The sequence below is a fragment of the Cheilinus undulatus genome, linkage group 17, assembly GCF_018320785.1.
Source record: "Cheilinus undulatus linkage group 17, ASM1832078v1, whole genome shotgun sequence".
Taxonomy (NCBI): Eukaryota; Metazoa; Chordata; class Actinopteri; order Labriformes; family Labridae; genus Cheilinus; species Cheilinus undulatus.
The window spans coordinates 25693319-25707267 of record NC_054881.1 but is presented as its reverse complement, the minus strand read 5'-3'; the positions used below and the strand labels follow the sequence as shown (position 1 = coordinate 25707267).

Sequence of the window (13949 nt, the reverse complement as noted above, 5' to 3'; positions counted from 1 at the left end):
TTTAAGTTATAAAGAGTCACCAGTATTAGAGTCAGTCTGTTTCTTTACTAGTTAAAAACCCCACACAGAGGGTTTAACATTGTGCATAATTATTTCCAGAGATGACAAATGTCATCTTACTCACTTGGAGAAAATACAATGAAAAGATGTTTTTCAAATTTGTATTATCTTTCATTTCTATGTATAAAAATTCCAAACCGGTGCTGCAATGTAGTTACTTTCTTTATAGACAGCTCAAAATAAAGGTCATACAGATAGTATCATTCATGTCTGACACATCAACCAGAACAAAAAGACAGAAGTTTCATTTACAGTTTCTAATGATAAATGGTTGATTACAGAGTAAATTCTTGTAACTGGCGACAGTCATATCTGACAACTCAGATCCTCCGCTGAGTTCTCAAAGGACCCAGTCTGTCCTATAAAATGTGAAGATGTGCTTATGTGAATCTGCAATATTAATGCTAGGATTTCATTTGTTGCCCATTACACTGAGTTTACCAGACTTGTTTGTTCAGCTTACTTCAGCTAAGTACAGTATATTTGCTCAGTTGATTCATGCTGCCTATTTAGAGTGTGGACTGTTTCCCTATTCTCATTTCCCTTTGATTCTACTTCCTCTTTGTTCAATCTAATAATTATCATCTGGCACCAAACTGTAACACATTGATTTTGAGCTCCCTAACCTACCCACCCAATCCACAACACAATATGCTGTGAGGGAAAGATTGAATATAAATGCAGGGGACAGCGCCTCAATGGAGGCTTTAATAAAGAGTAAACAAATCAAAGAATGTGTAAGAAAACATGAACTGAACTTAACATGCTGCACAGTTTGGTAAGTATGAAAGTCCAAAATACAGAGATGTAGCTCTCTTCCTCGAGAGAGGTTTCAGTGACCATGCCTCACAAGGCTGCAGCTGGCACAGAGTAGCTCTCATCACTGCAGCACTGTCTGAATGTTAATAGATTTGCACCCACTGGGGCTAAATGGCTATGCCTGCCAATTCCCACTTTTCCACAAAGACGCAGTGATGCAACAAAGTGGAATGAACAGGACAAACAAGAATAAGTCCTCTTAAAAGTAAGGAAAGTCAGAAAAAATGTTCATAATTTAGGGTTATATTATCTAACTTACTGCAGTTTCCAAAGGTTATCTTGCTGTTAAATGGGATATTGGTTTAAACCTTATGAATTATGTTGTGACAAAGCAATTACAGTATTTATGCTGGAATAGTAGATTTTTTTTCTGCAGGTCAAAATATGAAGATTTTAATGATTGTGTTGCTTCAATTGTCCTAAACTCACAAATTTTGAGCCAAAAATAAATCAAATTACACAAAAAGGACACCACTACAATTTTGGGAATGCGCTAAAATTAGTCATTACATACATGTACAAGATAGGGCTGTGAAACCTTCATAAGCTTTGACTGAATGGATGCCCACTAGTTTCTTTAGAAACACCACCATCTAGTGGGTGTGTGCAAAAGGCAATGGCGTTTTGTTGATCAATAGAGGAATTTCAAAAATTTTTGACATTTGAGGCTAAATATGCAATGAAGGTTTGATGAAATGGATTTGTTTAAAATCTACAAGTTGAAAACTTAACCTGTGGTCATTGTGGACTGCTGGGTTGGATATCACATTAATATTTTTAGAGTTAACACATGATACTGCTGACAAAGCTGTGGTGTATTTCCAAGCTGGCAATGAAATGCAAATGTGTTAAGCCTTTTCTAAATTCTATGAGAATATTAAAGGAGTTTTTGTCAAGATCAAAACTATACTACAATAAAATTAAAATTTATAAATGGATTCCTATGACAAGTTGTGGTAGTGGGATATTTTATGCTGGGTTTCTGCAGAGTGTTGCTGTTGTTGGCCCCACCTGGCTTGTGTGCAGTTCTTAACCTGCCTAAGTTATTGCACAACAAAAAACCCAAAGTGTGCTCATTTTATGACATTGAGCCAAGTGCTTTTTTAACTAGCTGACTTTCATTCCTGGTTTTAACATCTAATGCTGCACCGCAGACCTTATTCATTGAGCTAATGAAAATAAGTTTCCCAAACATTGAATGAAAGGTAATGTATTTGGCCTTTTTCAACTGTTTAATTTAGAATGTTTTAATGTAAGTGTGAAATTATTTCTAAGTTAAATGTATTTGCTGCAGAAAATAAACCCCTATAAAACTAGGGTGGTATTTTAACAGGCTTCTCCTTGGCTAACCTATCTTATTATAGTTATAGCATTTCTCTATAAGTAACAATTTATGTAACCAGTTTCTCTATAGTTTGACCACAAGCTCAACACAAGAGTTAATGGTGCAAAGTCTACATAGTTTCTGACACTAGCCTTTCTTATTTGATAAAATAAACAGTTATGGGGAACAATGTTTTAGGGATATTGGTGTGGTTCAAGAAATAACCACAAAGACAGTGCTATTTTGTCTTAAGACAAAGTTTTATGTTGCCTTGTTGAGAAAGACAGGTAACATTTACCCAGTTAAAGTATTATACCGCTACATAAAGTGTAAATACAAACCAGTACAAGTGCCTGGGACAAATCTTTACTTCACTTTGGTTTTAGTGCTGTATAAGTTTCAGTAGTTTTATATGTGTATAAAGTGATGTGGCTTAAAACAATTTTGCAATCATTTCTGCAAAAAGATTGTGGACTGAAAGTAAAGCTAAAGTCATTAAACAAACTACATATAGCAGCTTGACTGTCCTAAGCGCACTGTTTGTGAAAAAAATAAAACAGGTTTATTCCACCTAGTGCAATGCTTTCTTGTATTTCTGTGCAAAATGAGTATACTTCTATACCCACAGACATATTAAAAATACTTAACATATATCACCTATCCTGACTAATATATTTTAAAATAGTTTTGAAAAAGTTGTGGTCCTGAGATGCATTGAGGTATTGCATTGATAGCACTGACTCTGTCAGTGCACAGCCCTTTTGAGCCGGTCTCTCTGCACAGCTCGGGTCCTCCTCTGCCTCTCTGCAATCGTGGAGCTAAGGTTTGGTTTGAGGGCTGGGAGGACTACACCAGACTGAGACGATCCAGCCCTGGAATAGGAGATATACTGTATGTTAAGATTGCTGTTTGACTTGATAGCATTGAAGAAAAAGAGTAGGTAACATAAAGTTGTCCATGCAGTTTTATATAAATGGAGAGAGAGATTTACATACGCTTTTTCTGGAAATGTTTGAATCCCCAGTCTTGGTAATGGTTTTTCTTCACATGATTTACTGTGAAAAATAACATTTAGAGAAAACTATTTATCAACTGGGCTATATTTTGTTCAGAATAGATATAAAACAGAATTAACCTTATCACTCTACCTGGTACCGTCAACAAGGTAGGCCTTTGTCAGAATGAAGTTTTCAGGAGTGATTTTTTTGCTCAAAACAATGTCTCTAAGCAGTGCCTTCACTCGCATTATCTAAAAAAATTACCATATAAAGTCAGGAAATATTTCTTGTAAAAAAAAAACAAAAAAAAAAAACATCATATTTTCAAAGCCAATAAAGTGATGTTACTAGGATTGTATGGTGGGCTCTTACCTCCTGAGACTGTAAACTGTTGGCATTGTAGAGCTGACGAATGATAACCTCACACTCTTGAAGTGTGGGAGCACGTGGTGGATGAGAGGGCCCACTGTGGATTCGCAAAGGCTGTAATGAGGTGATGAGGCCCCCCTTTACCTCTGGACCATGGTCTGTTCTTGCAGATCTGAAAACTTCACTGCTATCTCCATTGCTTTGCCCCAATAGTAAGTGAGATTACATAAATGAAAAGTAACATACAAATTGTGAAAGGCAGCTTTGATTACGTACAAACACCAACAGATCATAACTCATGATTGACTGTGTTAAACTTAAAACAAGGATATTAAGCAGACCAGCATCAAAAAGGCTTAGCTGAAAAAACTACACAGTTTATATAATTATGCTTTTTTGTGATATATGGTATACTGTAGCTTTATTAATATTGCCATTTTATTATTATGAGAGGGCTTAACATATTTGAAGTGGCCACAAGATTAGACTTCAAATTGAGCACAGAAATGCAAACAACCCATACTTGTCATTGACTTTAAATCTTTTATCATGTGCTACTGGTGCTAGGTTAACTTCTCGGATACATCTTAACATGCTGCTAACTATGACATACAGGCACATTTGTTCTTTGTTGCATATCTTCTAGTTTTAAGTGCTACAGATTGCTTCATCTGCAATGTCTTTAAGCTAATGCTTATAGTGTTTACATTAACATCCTGTCTTGTATCTGTATTAGTATAGTATAGTAGTACATTTACTACTTTACCATGTTCATTTATTGAAAACTCACAATACAAGTTGAGTTTGTGTTTTCTCAGAATTGGCTGTATGACGACTACATGAAAAAAGATGTGAAGAACAAGGCTATGTCATTGTTATCTCTTATCCGTGCAAAAATGTGTGAATACCTTCCAGATAAGTCTAAACACTATACATCACTGTTAAAATAGGCAAAATGTGAAAGTACAAATTAAGAGCTGCACTGGAATTCACCTCAGTGCTCGGTCCTGTGAGGATCGCAGGTCCTGCAGGGGCTCTTCCAGGTAAAGTCCTGCATGGGCTTCACTTCCCTGAGTGGGTGGTCTAATGCCTCGATGAATGCGTGTTGCTCCTAAAAACACAAGGGTATCCAAAATGAAGGCATTAACAAACTGTTAATAACTACATCAATGATTATGAAATGCATTAAGATTTGGCAGTATAGTGATCAACATTTTGAGAGAGCAGACAATGTAAAGAGTTTCATAGAACCTGTCTTGCTGGATGACTGTAACATTACTATGTCACATAATACCATTCATGAAAGAAACCTGCATATTCTTAGGGGGGAAACAAAAGCAAAAAACCAGCATAACACCTTACCTTTTTTATTTGTTTTAGGAGGCTCCATTATCAGCTTATACTGCAACTCTGCAACACCCACAAAAAGAGAATTTTAGAGGCCAATATACTGTAGGAAGGCACAGAGGAGCTGCAAGCTTTTAACACAGTCCTAGCAAACAGCCCATGTTTCCATGGGGGCCTGTCTGTTGTGATGGCACGAAGACAGATGACTGGGGAGTCTCCTGGTGGGTGGTGAGATGCAGTTATATGGAACACCATGTGCCCCTGTTAAGAGGACTGACACCGGATCTCTTACCACCTCCCACTGAGAGCGACATGAAACCCTGGAGTTTCTATGTGACCACTGTACCTAGATTAAATGTCTTTCTTTTCAGTACCTTTGAAATTGATTTAATATTATTAAAAGTTAAGTCAACAATGACAGGCTACTATATACAGCCTTTGTTCATGGGGAAAATGATTTGGATTTTGAGGAAATTTTTTTTTTCCCACATTAACTATGTGTCACTTAAAACTAATGGGTCCATCTTGATAGTCCTGTATCTTTTCATATATGAAACAGAATAAAATATTATATTATTTATCTTTTCCCTTTGTCAAGCATTATGAGACAGTTACTTCGGATAAGATTTACTGAAGTAGAAGTAAAAGTACCGTACTATAAAACAATTAATCAATTTATATTCGGGTGATAACACCGGAGTATAAATATTATGTTCCATTCCTGCCAAGTTTGGTCTGCTAAATGCTACTTGGCTAAGTATTACACACGGCTCCTTTAAAAGTGCTTTTCAATATAGGATAACTTAATGAATGTTGTGATTTCATATAGACCTATTGCATATTTATCGGCATTTTAGTTCAGTGGTCGTCAAGTATGACCAAAAAAGTTAGTAACAGGGTGTCCTTCCAGTAATCACTACTAAAGTTACAAACATAGCTGAAGTATAGACTACATTACTAGAAGCAAACTAGGTTAATCCTCTAGATTGATGCTTTTCCACTTTATATTAGTTTCTTCACCTTTATTCTCCCGTCTGAGATACTCTATCTCTGCATGGAGCTTCTCAAGAGTTTCCTTGTGTTGTTGTTGAAGGAACTCGACATTTCTCTGCATTGATGCGACGCGGGGGTCCATGTCGCCGTGATAGGACACCTCCGCGGCTCTCCCCGTTCCTCTGTCTCTGTCCATCGACGGAACAACAGGAAGCGGCGGCAGTTGGCTCGAACGTAAACGCCTTGGAGAGGAAGACTTCCCAAGGCGCCCTACTCGGGTCCACTGCGGTAAATGCTGCACCGGTGGAAGGTTATTAGTTGACATTGCGTTAGTTTACACACAGCTAAGAAGCCATGCTACTAGCTTTGTTTGTTAACTAGAAGACGTCGTCGTCTTTTCTTGTTTCCGCATGAACCAAGTTAGTCAGCGAGCGAACAAACTTGACCTATAAACCAAATGCGTTTTCCTTACCGGTTGACATGTAAAAATGTTTAAATTCAGGCCTACAATGTTCCCGACAAATGAAAACTAATTAGCCTGCTAAGTCTGTTGATACTAAACAGCTCAACCCTGAATTACTTCAGCACTCATTAGACATGCGCTCCATTCATGAACAACGTTGCCATGACGACACGTTCTTCCATTTTTTTCTGCATGAAGTCCCGCCTCCCTGGGGTTATGATTGGCATAGGATACGTAAAGTATTCAAATAAATCAATTTCATTGGTTAATCTTATTAGGGGCTGGATCTACCCCGGAAATGCCGTTGACTTGGTTCAATACAAGTCCTTTGGCACCTGATTTCTACATGCAAGTACCTGCGAATAATGTGTCCAGCCATTTGACACAACATGTTATGCGTTTTCTAAAACTAAGGGAATAATAATAGAAATAAACAAAAAAGGTTTTAAAGGGAAAATAAATAAAAAGAGTGACAACTACTTCAGACAATATGAAAAATCTTTAAACGCATCATTATGTTTTGAAAATAGCCAGGTGTTTTGTACGTTTATTTGATAAATGGTTGCAATCATGCCCATGGCGTATCTTTAAATAGACTTGATGTTAAGTCCCTGACATCCATTATAATTGGTTTTAGCACAGGCCAGGGTGTTGTAGGTCAGTACACAGACAGGCTGTCAAGCTCCCCTGCGCAGTGGCTTTACGCTATCAGAGCCAATGAGACACACAGGGGTAGATCTGACGATACATTTGAATAGCTGTTACAGAAACAGATGAAATGAATTGCAATGATTTGCAAATCTGATAAACCCATATTTTATACACAATATAAAACATAACATAAACAACAACTTCATTTGATGTCAGCAACACATCTCAAAAAAGTAGAGACAGGACAAAAAAATGCTGTAAAAGTAAGTAGGCTACTAATGAAAAACAGCTGGACGAGCATTTTACAACTATTAGGTTAGCAACAAATCAGTCACATGACTTGGAGACAGAGTTTTTCAGAAGTAAAGATGGAGAGATCGAGGGGACGGGGGTCGCGAGATGCCTTCCAAGAAACAGAGGGTATTTTTAAATAGTTTAAACTGTATATTTTGCATATTTTTGTAGAAATCTATACATAAAGTTGTTTCTATTAAATATTATCATTTGTTGAGATTTTTGCTGAAACCAATGCAGTGTTTAAAAAGTCCTTCACATCATGATTCTGAAATGTGCCATGCCCAAAGCACCTTTTTTGGAATTTGGGTTGTACAAGTTATTTGTATCTCTCAGGCAGCAGAGCATGGTAAGGGCTATGACTGAGAGGGATTTAGGTTCAGGTGTATAGAATTCCTACATTGGTCAAAGTTTGAAGGAGCTGCTTATCACCTTAATATCCATGGCAGAGGTGATATGGCATCATAGCAAACAAATCTTAACAAGAAAAATCATCTTTCCTTTCACTTTATTTATTTTCCAACTTGCAAACAGTGAAGGTTACATCACACACATGGACACTGCGATAGTGGGGCTGTCATGGATATGACAACATTAAAATACTATTGCAACAATAAAAGACAATATGGATGATCAGCAGAAGGCCTATTCTTTGGAAATGTATAGGTGGTTTTGTACTTCTCTCTCCATTTCCACAGCATCATACACCCAAACACAATAACTTAATATGCATTATTTACAGGTAAGAGAACAAGTAAAGTAAAAACACAAAATGAAAACATTCAGGTATGTTCATGGTAAACATAAAACAGGAATAATCCAAATCAACCATAGATCTAGAGTTGGAGTGTACATAGCAAAATCTTCATGAAGGTGACACATCATTTAATATTTATTTGATATTTTCCCAGGAGCCAGTGGGGTGTTGCTTTTTCACTCAAGGACACTTCAGCAGAATGGATGATTGGCACCGCCCCCTTACTTCTTATTCTATTGTGCAGTTTTCTAGCACTAAATACTTTTAGTTTAACTGCTGCAGAGGTGATCTTTATGGTGCTTTAAGCTCCTAACCACTGTGATAATTATTAGAGAGCTACAACTGCAGAGAAGCAATAAAATGAGAAATTTCTATCTATTTTGTTAAGGTCAGGTGTTATCTCTATCTGCTTACTAAATCTTTTGAGAATTCAGCGGTACAAAACAACTACACAAAGCAGCATGTAAATGAGACAGAGCCTGTGGATGAGATGATAAAAGGAATGTACACTTAAAAAACTGTAAAAACACACTTTAAGCAAAGTAACATCTAAAACAGTTTCAGAGAAAGTTCTCAGACAAAATACAAAAAGGCCACAAAGAAAATACATCAAATGTAAAATTTAGACAATTCTTCAATGAGAAAAAACTTCCCTCCATTCTTATCCGCTGACTGTGCTACCATATTTGCTCCTTAATCTAGTGTAAACTATCTTCCACTCATCAACTTCTTTTTCTACAGTTTATACTTGTTCACTCAAAAGCTTAATTTAGTAAAGAAGGGCAGGGGGAAATTCACCTTGGGATGAAAATAGAACCTGGCTTGATGTATTAGCTTCAGGTATGACCAACCAGATTAAAGTGTATCTGCCCAATTCAACTATAGTCCATCTCACACTTTGTCACAAATCAATGTCATTCATTTGGTACAAAACAAACCCCACTTTCCATTTACATCACACAATATCACTTCATACATGCATGCATGCACAGAGGCATCTCTCAAAAGCAACAAGTGGTTGCTGACCCATTTCCACTTGCCCACAATTTAGGGGAGTGAAAGTAACCCATAGAGTTGTAGGCTAAGGTCAATATAAATACAATTCTCACACACATCAACAATGCAAATTAATTTTGAAGTGTAAAGCAATTTTTTCTCTTCTCTTCTTAAAGAAATCTCCAAAGGTTTCTTAGCTTATACCATCCTTTTCCACCAATCTCACATCTAACATACATTACCTTTTGACTGTAACTAAAGTAAAACTAAAACTGAATTGAATAATGGAAGCTGAAATCTCTAAATAAGTAAATCTATCTAGGTATTAACATAAAATGGACATACTCTGCATGTCCCACTCAAAACATTGCTATACAGTACTTCAACAGTGCAAAAACATTCAGACATTTCCTCTTGGATAAACTTAAGTCATCCAGGACGTGGATAATACCAGCGCTGTTTCTCTCCTGTCAGCACTACATTCAAATTTGATTATACTTGCAAAACTCCTGGCATAGTAACATATAAACATACACACAATATGGAATCTTGTGAAGAAATTACCAGCAACAGCATCATCTAAGCTTCTGAAAACCCTGAATAATGCATCTTAGGTTACTGCAGCATCTTGAATATGATTGTGATCAGGAATATAACAGACTGGTTTCAGTCTGTCATTAATTAAAAGCTATGTTTTGCAGGTAGCAGTGAAATAGTGAGTGATTTCTGGACACCATCCTTTGCCTGTTGCACAACTATCACAATTAAAAAATGTTTAAACAACTGATTCAATGTTGGGAAACAAAGCAAGTATAGACTAAGCAAAGTATAAAAAAATTAGGGGTTTCTCTTTTATATTTTATCTAAAGTGAATCTTAAATAAAACCTAACATATAAATAAAACTACATTTTTTAAAATTAATTTTGGCAACATTTTTTTGTAGAGCTCGTATGCACTTCCAGCCACCAAACGTAGCATAACGATTTATACTTTCCTTCACCTAGCAAGTAACAATAAGACAAGATGACAAAAAAAGCATTAAAACAATTTAGAGATAAAACAGAAATACATCTGATGAGAATGATACTCTTTAGAACATAGCCTTTACTGTACTTTCCCCTCAGCAAGTCATCAAGGTAAAAGATAACATTTTGTCTATAGAGTTGAATATTGCAAAACTGTTGAAGGAATAACTGTCCATCTTAAAATGCTATCTATTTAGGATCCGTTAAGTCCTGTACGTGGGTATGTGATTACTTGGCAATAATGGCTCCTGCATGGGTTACGCCTGATGAGGAGAACCATCTTCTTGGCAATAAAACACCATATTCATTGCCAAGTACAAAGTCCTTTCTAACAGACAAGCGTGATGACATTCTTTCACAGCACAAGTGCTTCCCATCCAGCACTGCTACAAGTTCAGTGCTGGTGAAGTCAGGGCCATTGTCCAAAACTCGAGATGAATGGCAAGCCATTTAAAGAGCACAGAAAGTTCAGTCTTGAGGGCTCTTGTGAAAACTGAAACATTTCTAAGTGAAAACAATGAGATGTAGGGAGGAGATTTGGTTTGCTGGAAATGTGCGGGTGCAAATGACTGACATCAAGTTCACGCTTAATGAATCAGCATTGTATTCTCAAACGCAGAGTCCTGACTGCAAAGCTGTGAGGCGTCTTTCAATGCACTCCTTACCTGCAGACACAAAAAGACATGGAAGGAAACAAAGTTAAGTTTGTGGGTGAGTTAGCTAGCAGTTCACGTTTGCTAACTTGAAGTGTGGTGTCACCATGGTGTTATGCTTTCTCATCCAAAATGGAAGTTAGTATTTCCATGTGCATACATTCAAGGCTAAAATATTAGGAATACACAGATGCATCAGTTTATGTGTCTGCCAGTATTAGCCCTGTTGATAAACATCAGCCATCTGCATGTTTATTTGTTGTTTCTCTGCTTATCTGATGTGTTGTGGCAATTTAATGTAGACATTTACACCCCTAACCGCTGATTTAGAGAAGAAATTTATTATTAGGCAGAAGCTGTGGACAGACTCTGATCCGTTTATGGTAGGACATTTGAGAAAATATTAGCAATGTGGGAGTGTAACCTAAAGAATGAACTGGCGCTGATTTTTGTGGTTGGTGCATCTCAATAAACTATGCATCTAAAATTATGGAAAAAATAAAACACCTGCATTAAGAGAGACTCTACATATTGTTTGAAAGTGAGCTTTTATATCCTGTGTGCAGGTTTTCCTTAAAATAGGAGATGTGCAGTAGAGGGTATGCATGTGATGTCACAGGTAGCAGTTCCTTTTTAACAACTACATCTTGATGATGTTCACCATGGTCAGTAAAGATCCTCAGCTGTTTAAATGTTTATAGAAATGTTTGGAGATGAACATTCTCCTTCCTCTGACCTTAAAGGAAAATTAAAGGAGACATATTATACCCTTTTAAGACAAGCTTAAATTGGTCTCAGAGGTCCCCAAAACATGCCTGTGAAGTTTGTTGCTGAAAAAACACTCCAGTATAGGATTTTTGTACGTTTAAAACCCCCTCTATTTCAGCCCTTCTCAGAACGAGCCATTTCTGTGTCTGTGGCTTTAAATGGTAATTAGCTGTCTGACTCCGCCCCTGACCACACCCCTCTCAGGAAATGTATGTAGTACTCCTGGTACTACAGACACTTTTATCCAAAGTTTAGAACTTGACTGGGTTTTGAACCATCAACCTCTCAGACTATAGTCAGCAGGATAACCCATTAAGCTATCCAGCATCTCAGCTGGTAGTTGAGAGGATCAGCAGAGGAAGGCAGAACTTTCCTCCAATTGGGGGAGGGCCAACCAAACCTGGGGGCGGGCGCTTACGCTCCTGGTGAGGTCACCAGGAGCTAAATCTGAGAACAGCTTGTTTCAGCACACATTTTCTGAAAGGTGGAGAAAGAGAGGGGGAGAGGGAATGGATTTTTCTGGTATTTGAGGGGATTGTGGACAGACCAGGGGCACATATTTGTGTTAGAAAAGCCTGAAAAAGTGATTTTTGTATAATATGTCTCCTTTAAGACCTCAAATTTCAGCAGATCAACCATTCGGATAAATAATATCAAAGATGATAAGGTATCTAATGACAACAGGTTATTTTTAATAGCTGTATAATTGGTCCTGTGATGTCCAATTAACATGGCTGGTTTTACAGAGAAAGACTAAAAAATTGTCCAGTCCATCAATATTTATCACGGATCAAATAAAGCAGCTTTTGTAAACTAGTATTTGATGAAATACTTAAGTATTTTCTATGACCATTTCATGAAGTGAACGTAGGAGTTACATGACATAATAATAAAGTTGAGAGCCGTACCATGTGAATTTATCACATTAAAAATAATATAAAGGCATTTAAATTGAACTGTATTAAGAAAGCCAGATGTGGTACGCTATGTTGATCTCATTTTGAAGTAGGCTACAACCACAGAGTGACCAGAGCTAAAGTAAGAAGTAAATGAAACACTGAAATAGAGAGAAATAACTGATCTAAGGTAAAACTTCTCAATGTAAATTCAGCTTCACATCCTGCTTAAACAGGCTGATGTGCGCCTCCAGGCTGTTCTTCGTATATTTGAAACGAAGTCCATATAATATCAGGGAACTCGATTTGTGACCACATTTCATTGTCAATGGTCCACTGTATCTTTAGGAAATGGTACGGATCTCTGTCATGTCTAAATATCCCTAGTTTCCACAAGAAATAGTCTTTTTTTTCTTCCATTTTCATCTCTTCTCCATAGAGCAGACAGACATTAATGCCACTCAGCCCAGCTGATTAGTAGTGTTGCACACTGATAGTGGCATCAGTGCATACGCTCTGTAAGGAGGGACTTCTCTTGATACGGATTAGGAGTTAAAGCACATTTCTGTCACAAAACAAAAAAGTTTTTCTCTAAACTACATGTGTTGCTGGAGATTTCTGTTCTCTTTAAGACTCTCTCCATCCTCTGTGCACCTTGGAAGTTGGTGAAGTTGTGCCAGAGTTACCCGCTTCAGCTCTCCTTTGTCACAAAACAGTGACATTCCATACATGTTAGCTAGCTCAAGGTTTTATTTGGTGTGGCTGAATAACATAAAATAATCATTTCATTGGTCTTAATCTCTGTTCACACCCCAGAGCACAGCCAGGAAATGACAACCTTTATCTAAAAATATTTTGAAATTCAGCTTTGAACTATTTCTATTAGGTTTGGACCAGAGATTGTTGTAATAGTGACAGTGATAAGAATCTAATGTGAACTTTGAGTATTATGCTGTTAGTAAAATTTTTATCAAATTGGATGATTTTAGCCTGTGTAGAGATGTTTATTTAAGTTTTGTGCAGATGAGCTGACAGATTAACTTACATTTGCTAACACTGAGGAGGTCGTCCTGTTCAGTGAGCAGCAGAGACAGGCCCTCCATTAGCAGGAGAGCTTTATGGTATCTGAGGATAGATGCCTCTCCTTGGTGGAACATCTCATCCAGCGCAGCAGCTTGAACCTGAGGGGGATGAAATGTTAATAGTGTAATAGTAAGTAAAGCCTATATTCAAACTTTAATAAAAAGTCAATGTAATTCTGCTGTCACATGTAGTGAACTTCATTTCAATGAAAAATGTATCTCTTACCGTTCCTCATAGAATAACACTGTCATCCTTCAGCATATTTTCAAAGGAGAATAACTTTTGGCTATTTCTTCAGATCTGCATTTTGTACCTAATCACTTCGGTGGTTTCATAATATTCCTTTGACTATAAAGGAAATGCTTGCAGCCAAAGTTTTAAAAGAAAATGAGCAATGAGGGGAATATTTTTCCCTTGCATGCACTTACATTTGTAAGAAATACTAGGGCTAA

The 13949-nt window shown here is 37.1% G+C and overlaps 2 protein-coding genes across 3 annotated transcripts in view; both read right to left on the bottom strand.

Moving 5' to 3' along the window:
- Positions 1-2359: 2359 nt before the first annotated feature.
- On the bottom strand, positions 2360-6407 carry si:ch211-222n4.2 (uncharacterized protein LOC101885505 homolog). The gene is made up of 7 exons (XM_041811528.1): positions 5938-6407; positions 4933-4980; positions 4564-4681; positions 3574-3769; positions 3352-3452; positions 3199-3258; positions 2360-3075 (listed from the first exon to the last, which is right to left on the bottom strand). The coding sequence occupies exons 1-7, from the start codon at positions 6233-6235 to the stop codon at positions 2949-2951; spliced, it is 948 nt and encodes a 315-aa protein (XP_041667462.1). The 5' UTR covers positions 6236-6407; the 3' UTR covers positions 2360-2948.
- A 1402-nt stretch (positions 6408-7809) lies between these two features.
- The window catches only part of ulk1b (unc-51 like autophagy activating kinase 1), a 32832-nt gene continuing 26692 nt past the window's right edge, over positions 7810-13949 (bottom strand). For both annotated transcript variants that reach the window (XM_041810651.1, XM_041810652.1), the window contains exons 26-27: positions 13460-13595; positions 7810-10762 (exon numbers count right to left, since the gene is read on the bottom strand). In XM_041810651.1, the coding sequence (XP_041666585.1) occupies positions 10707-10762; positions 13460-13595 (192 nt within the window). In that variant the 3' untranslated portion in view covers positions 7810-10706. The remainder of the gene's footprint in view (positions 10763-13459; positions 13596-13949) is intronic.

Bases quoted from the DNA above. Each gene is read 5' to 3' on its own strand.
- si:ch211-222n4.2 (XM_041811528.1), bottom strand. From the start codon at position 6,235: ATGTCAACTAATAACCTTCCACCGGTGCAGCATTTACCGCAGTGGACC. The intron at 4,981-5,937 runs GTGAAGAAACTA...TGGGTGTTGCAG, and splicing joins TCTCAGACGGGAGAATAAAG to AGTTGCAGTATAAGCTGATA. The intron at 3,453-3,573 runs GTAAGAGCCCAC...TAATTTTTTTAG, and splicing joins ACAGTTTACAGTCTCAGGAG to ATAATGCGAGTGAAGGCACT.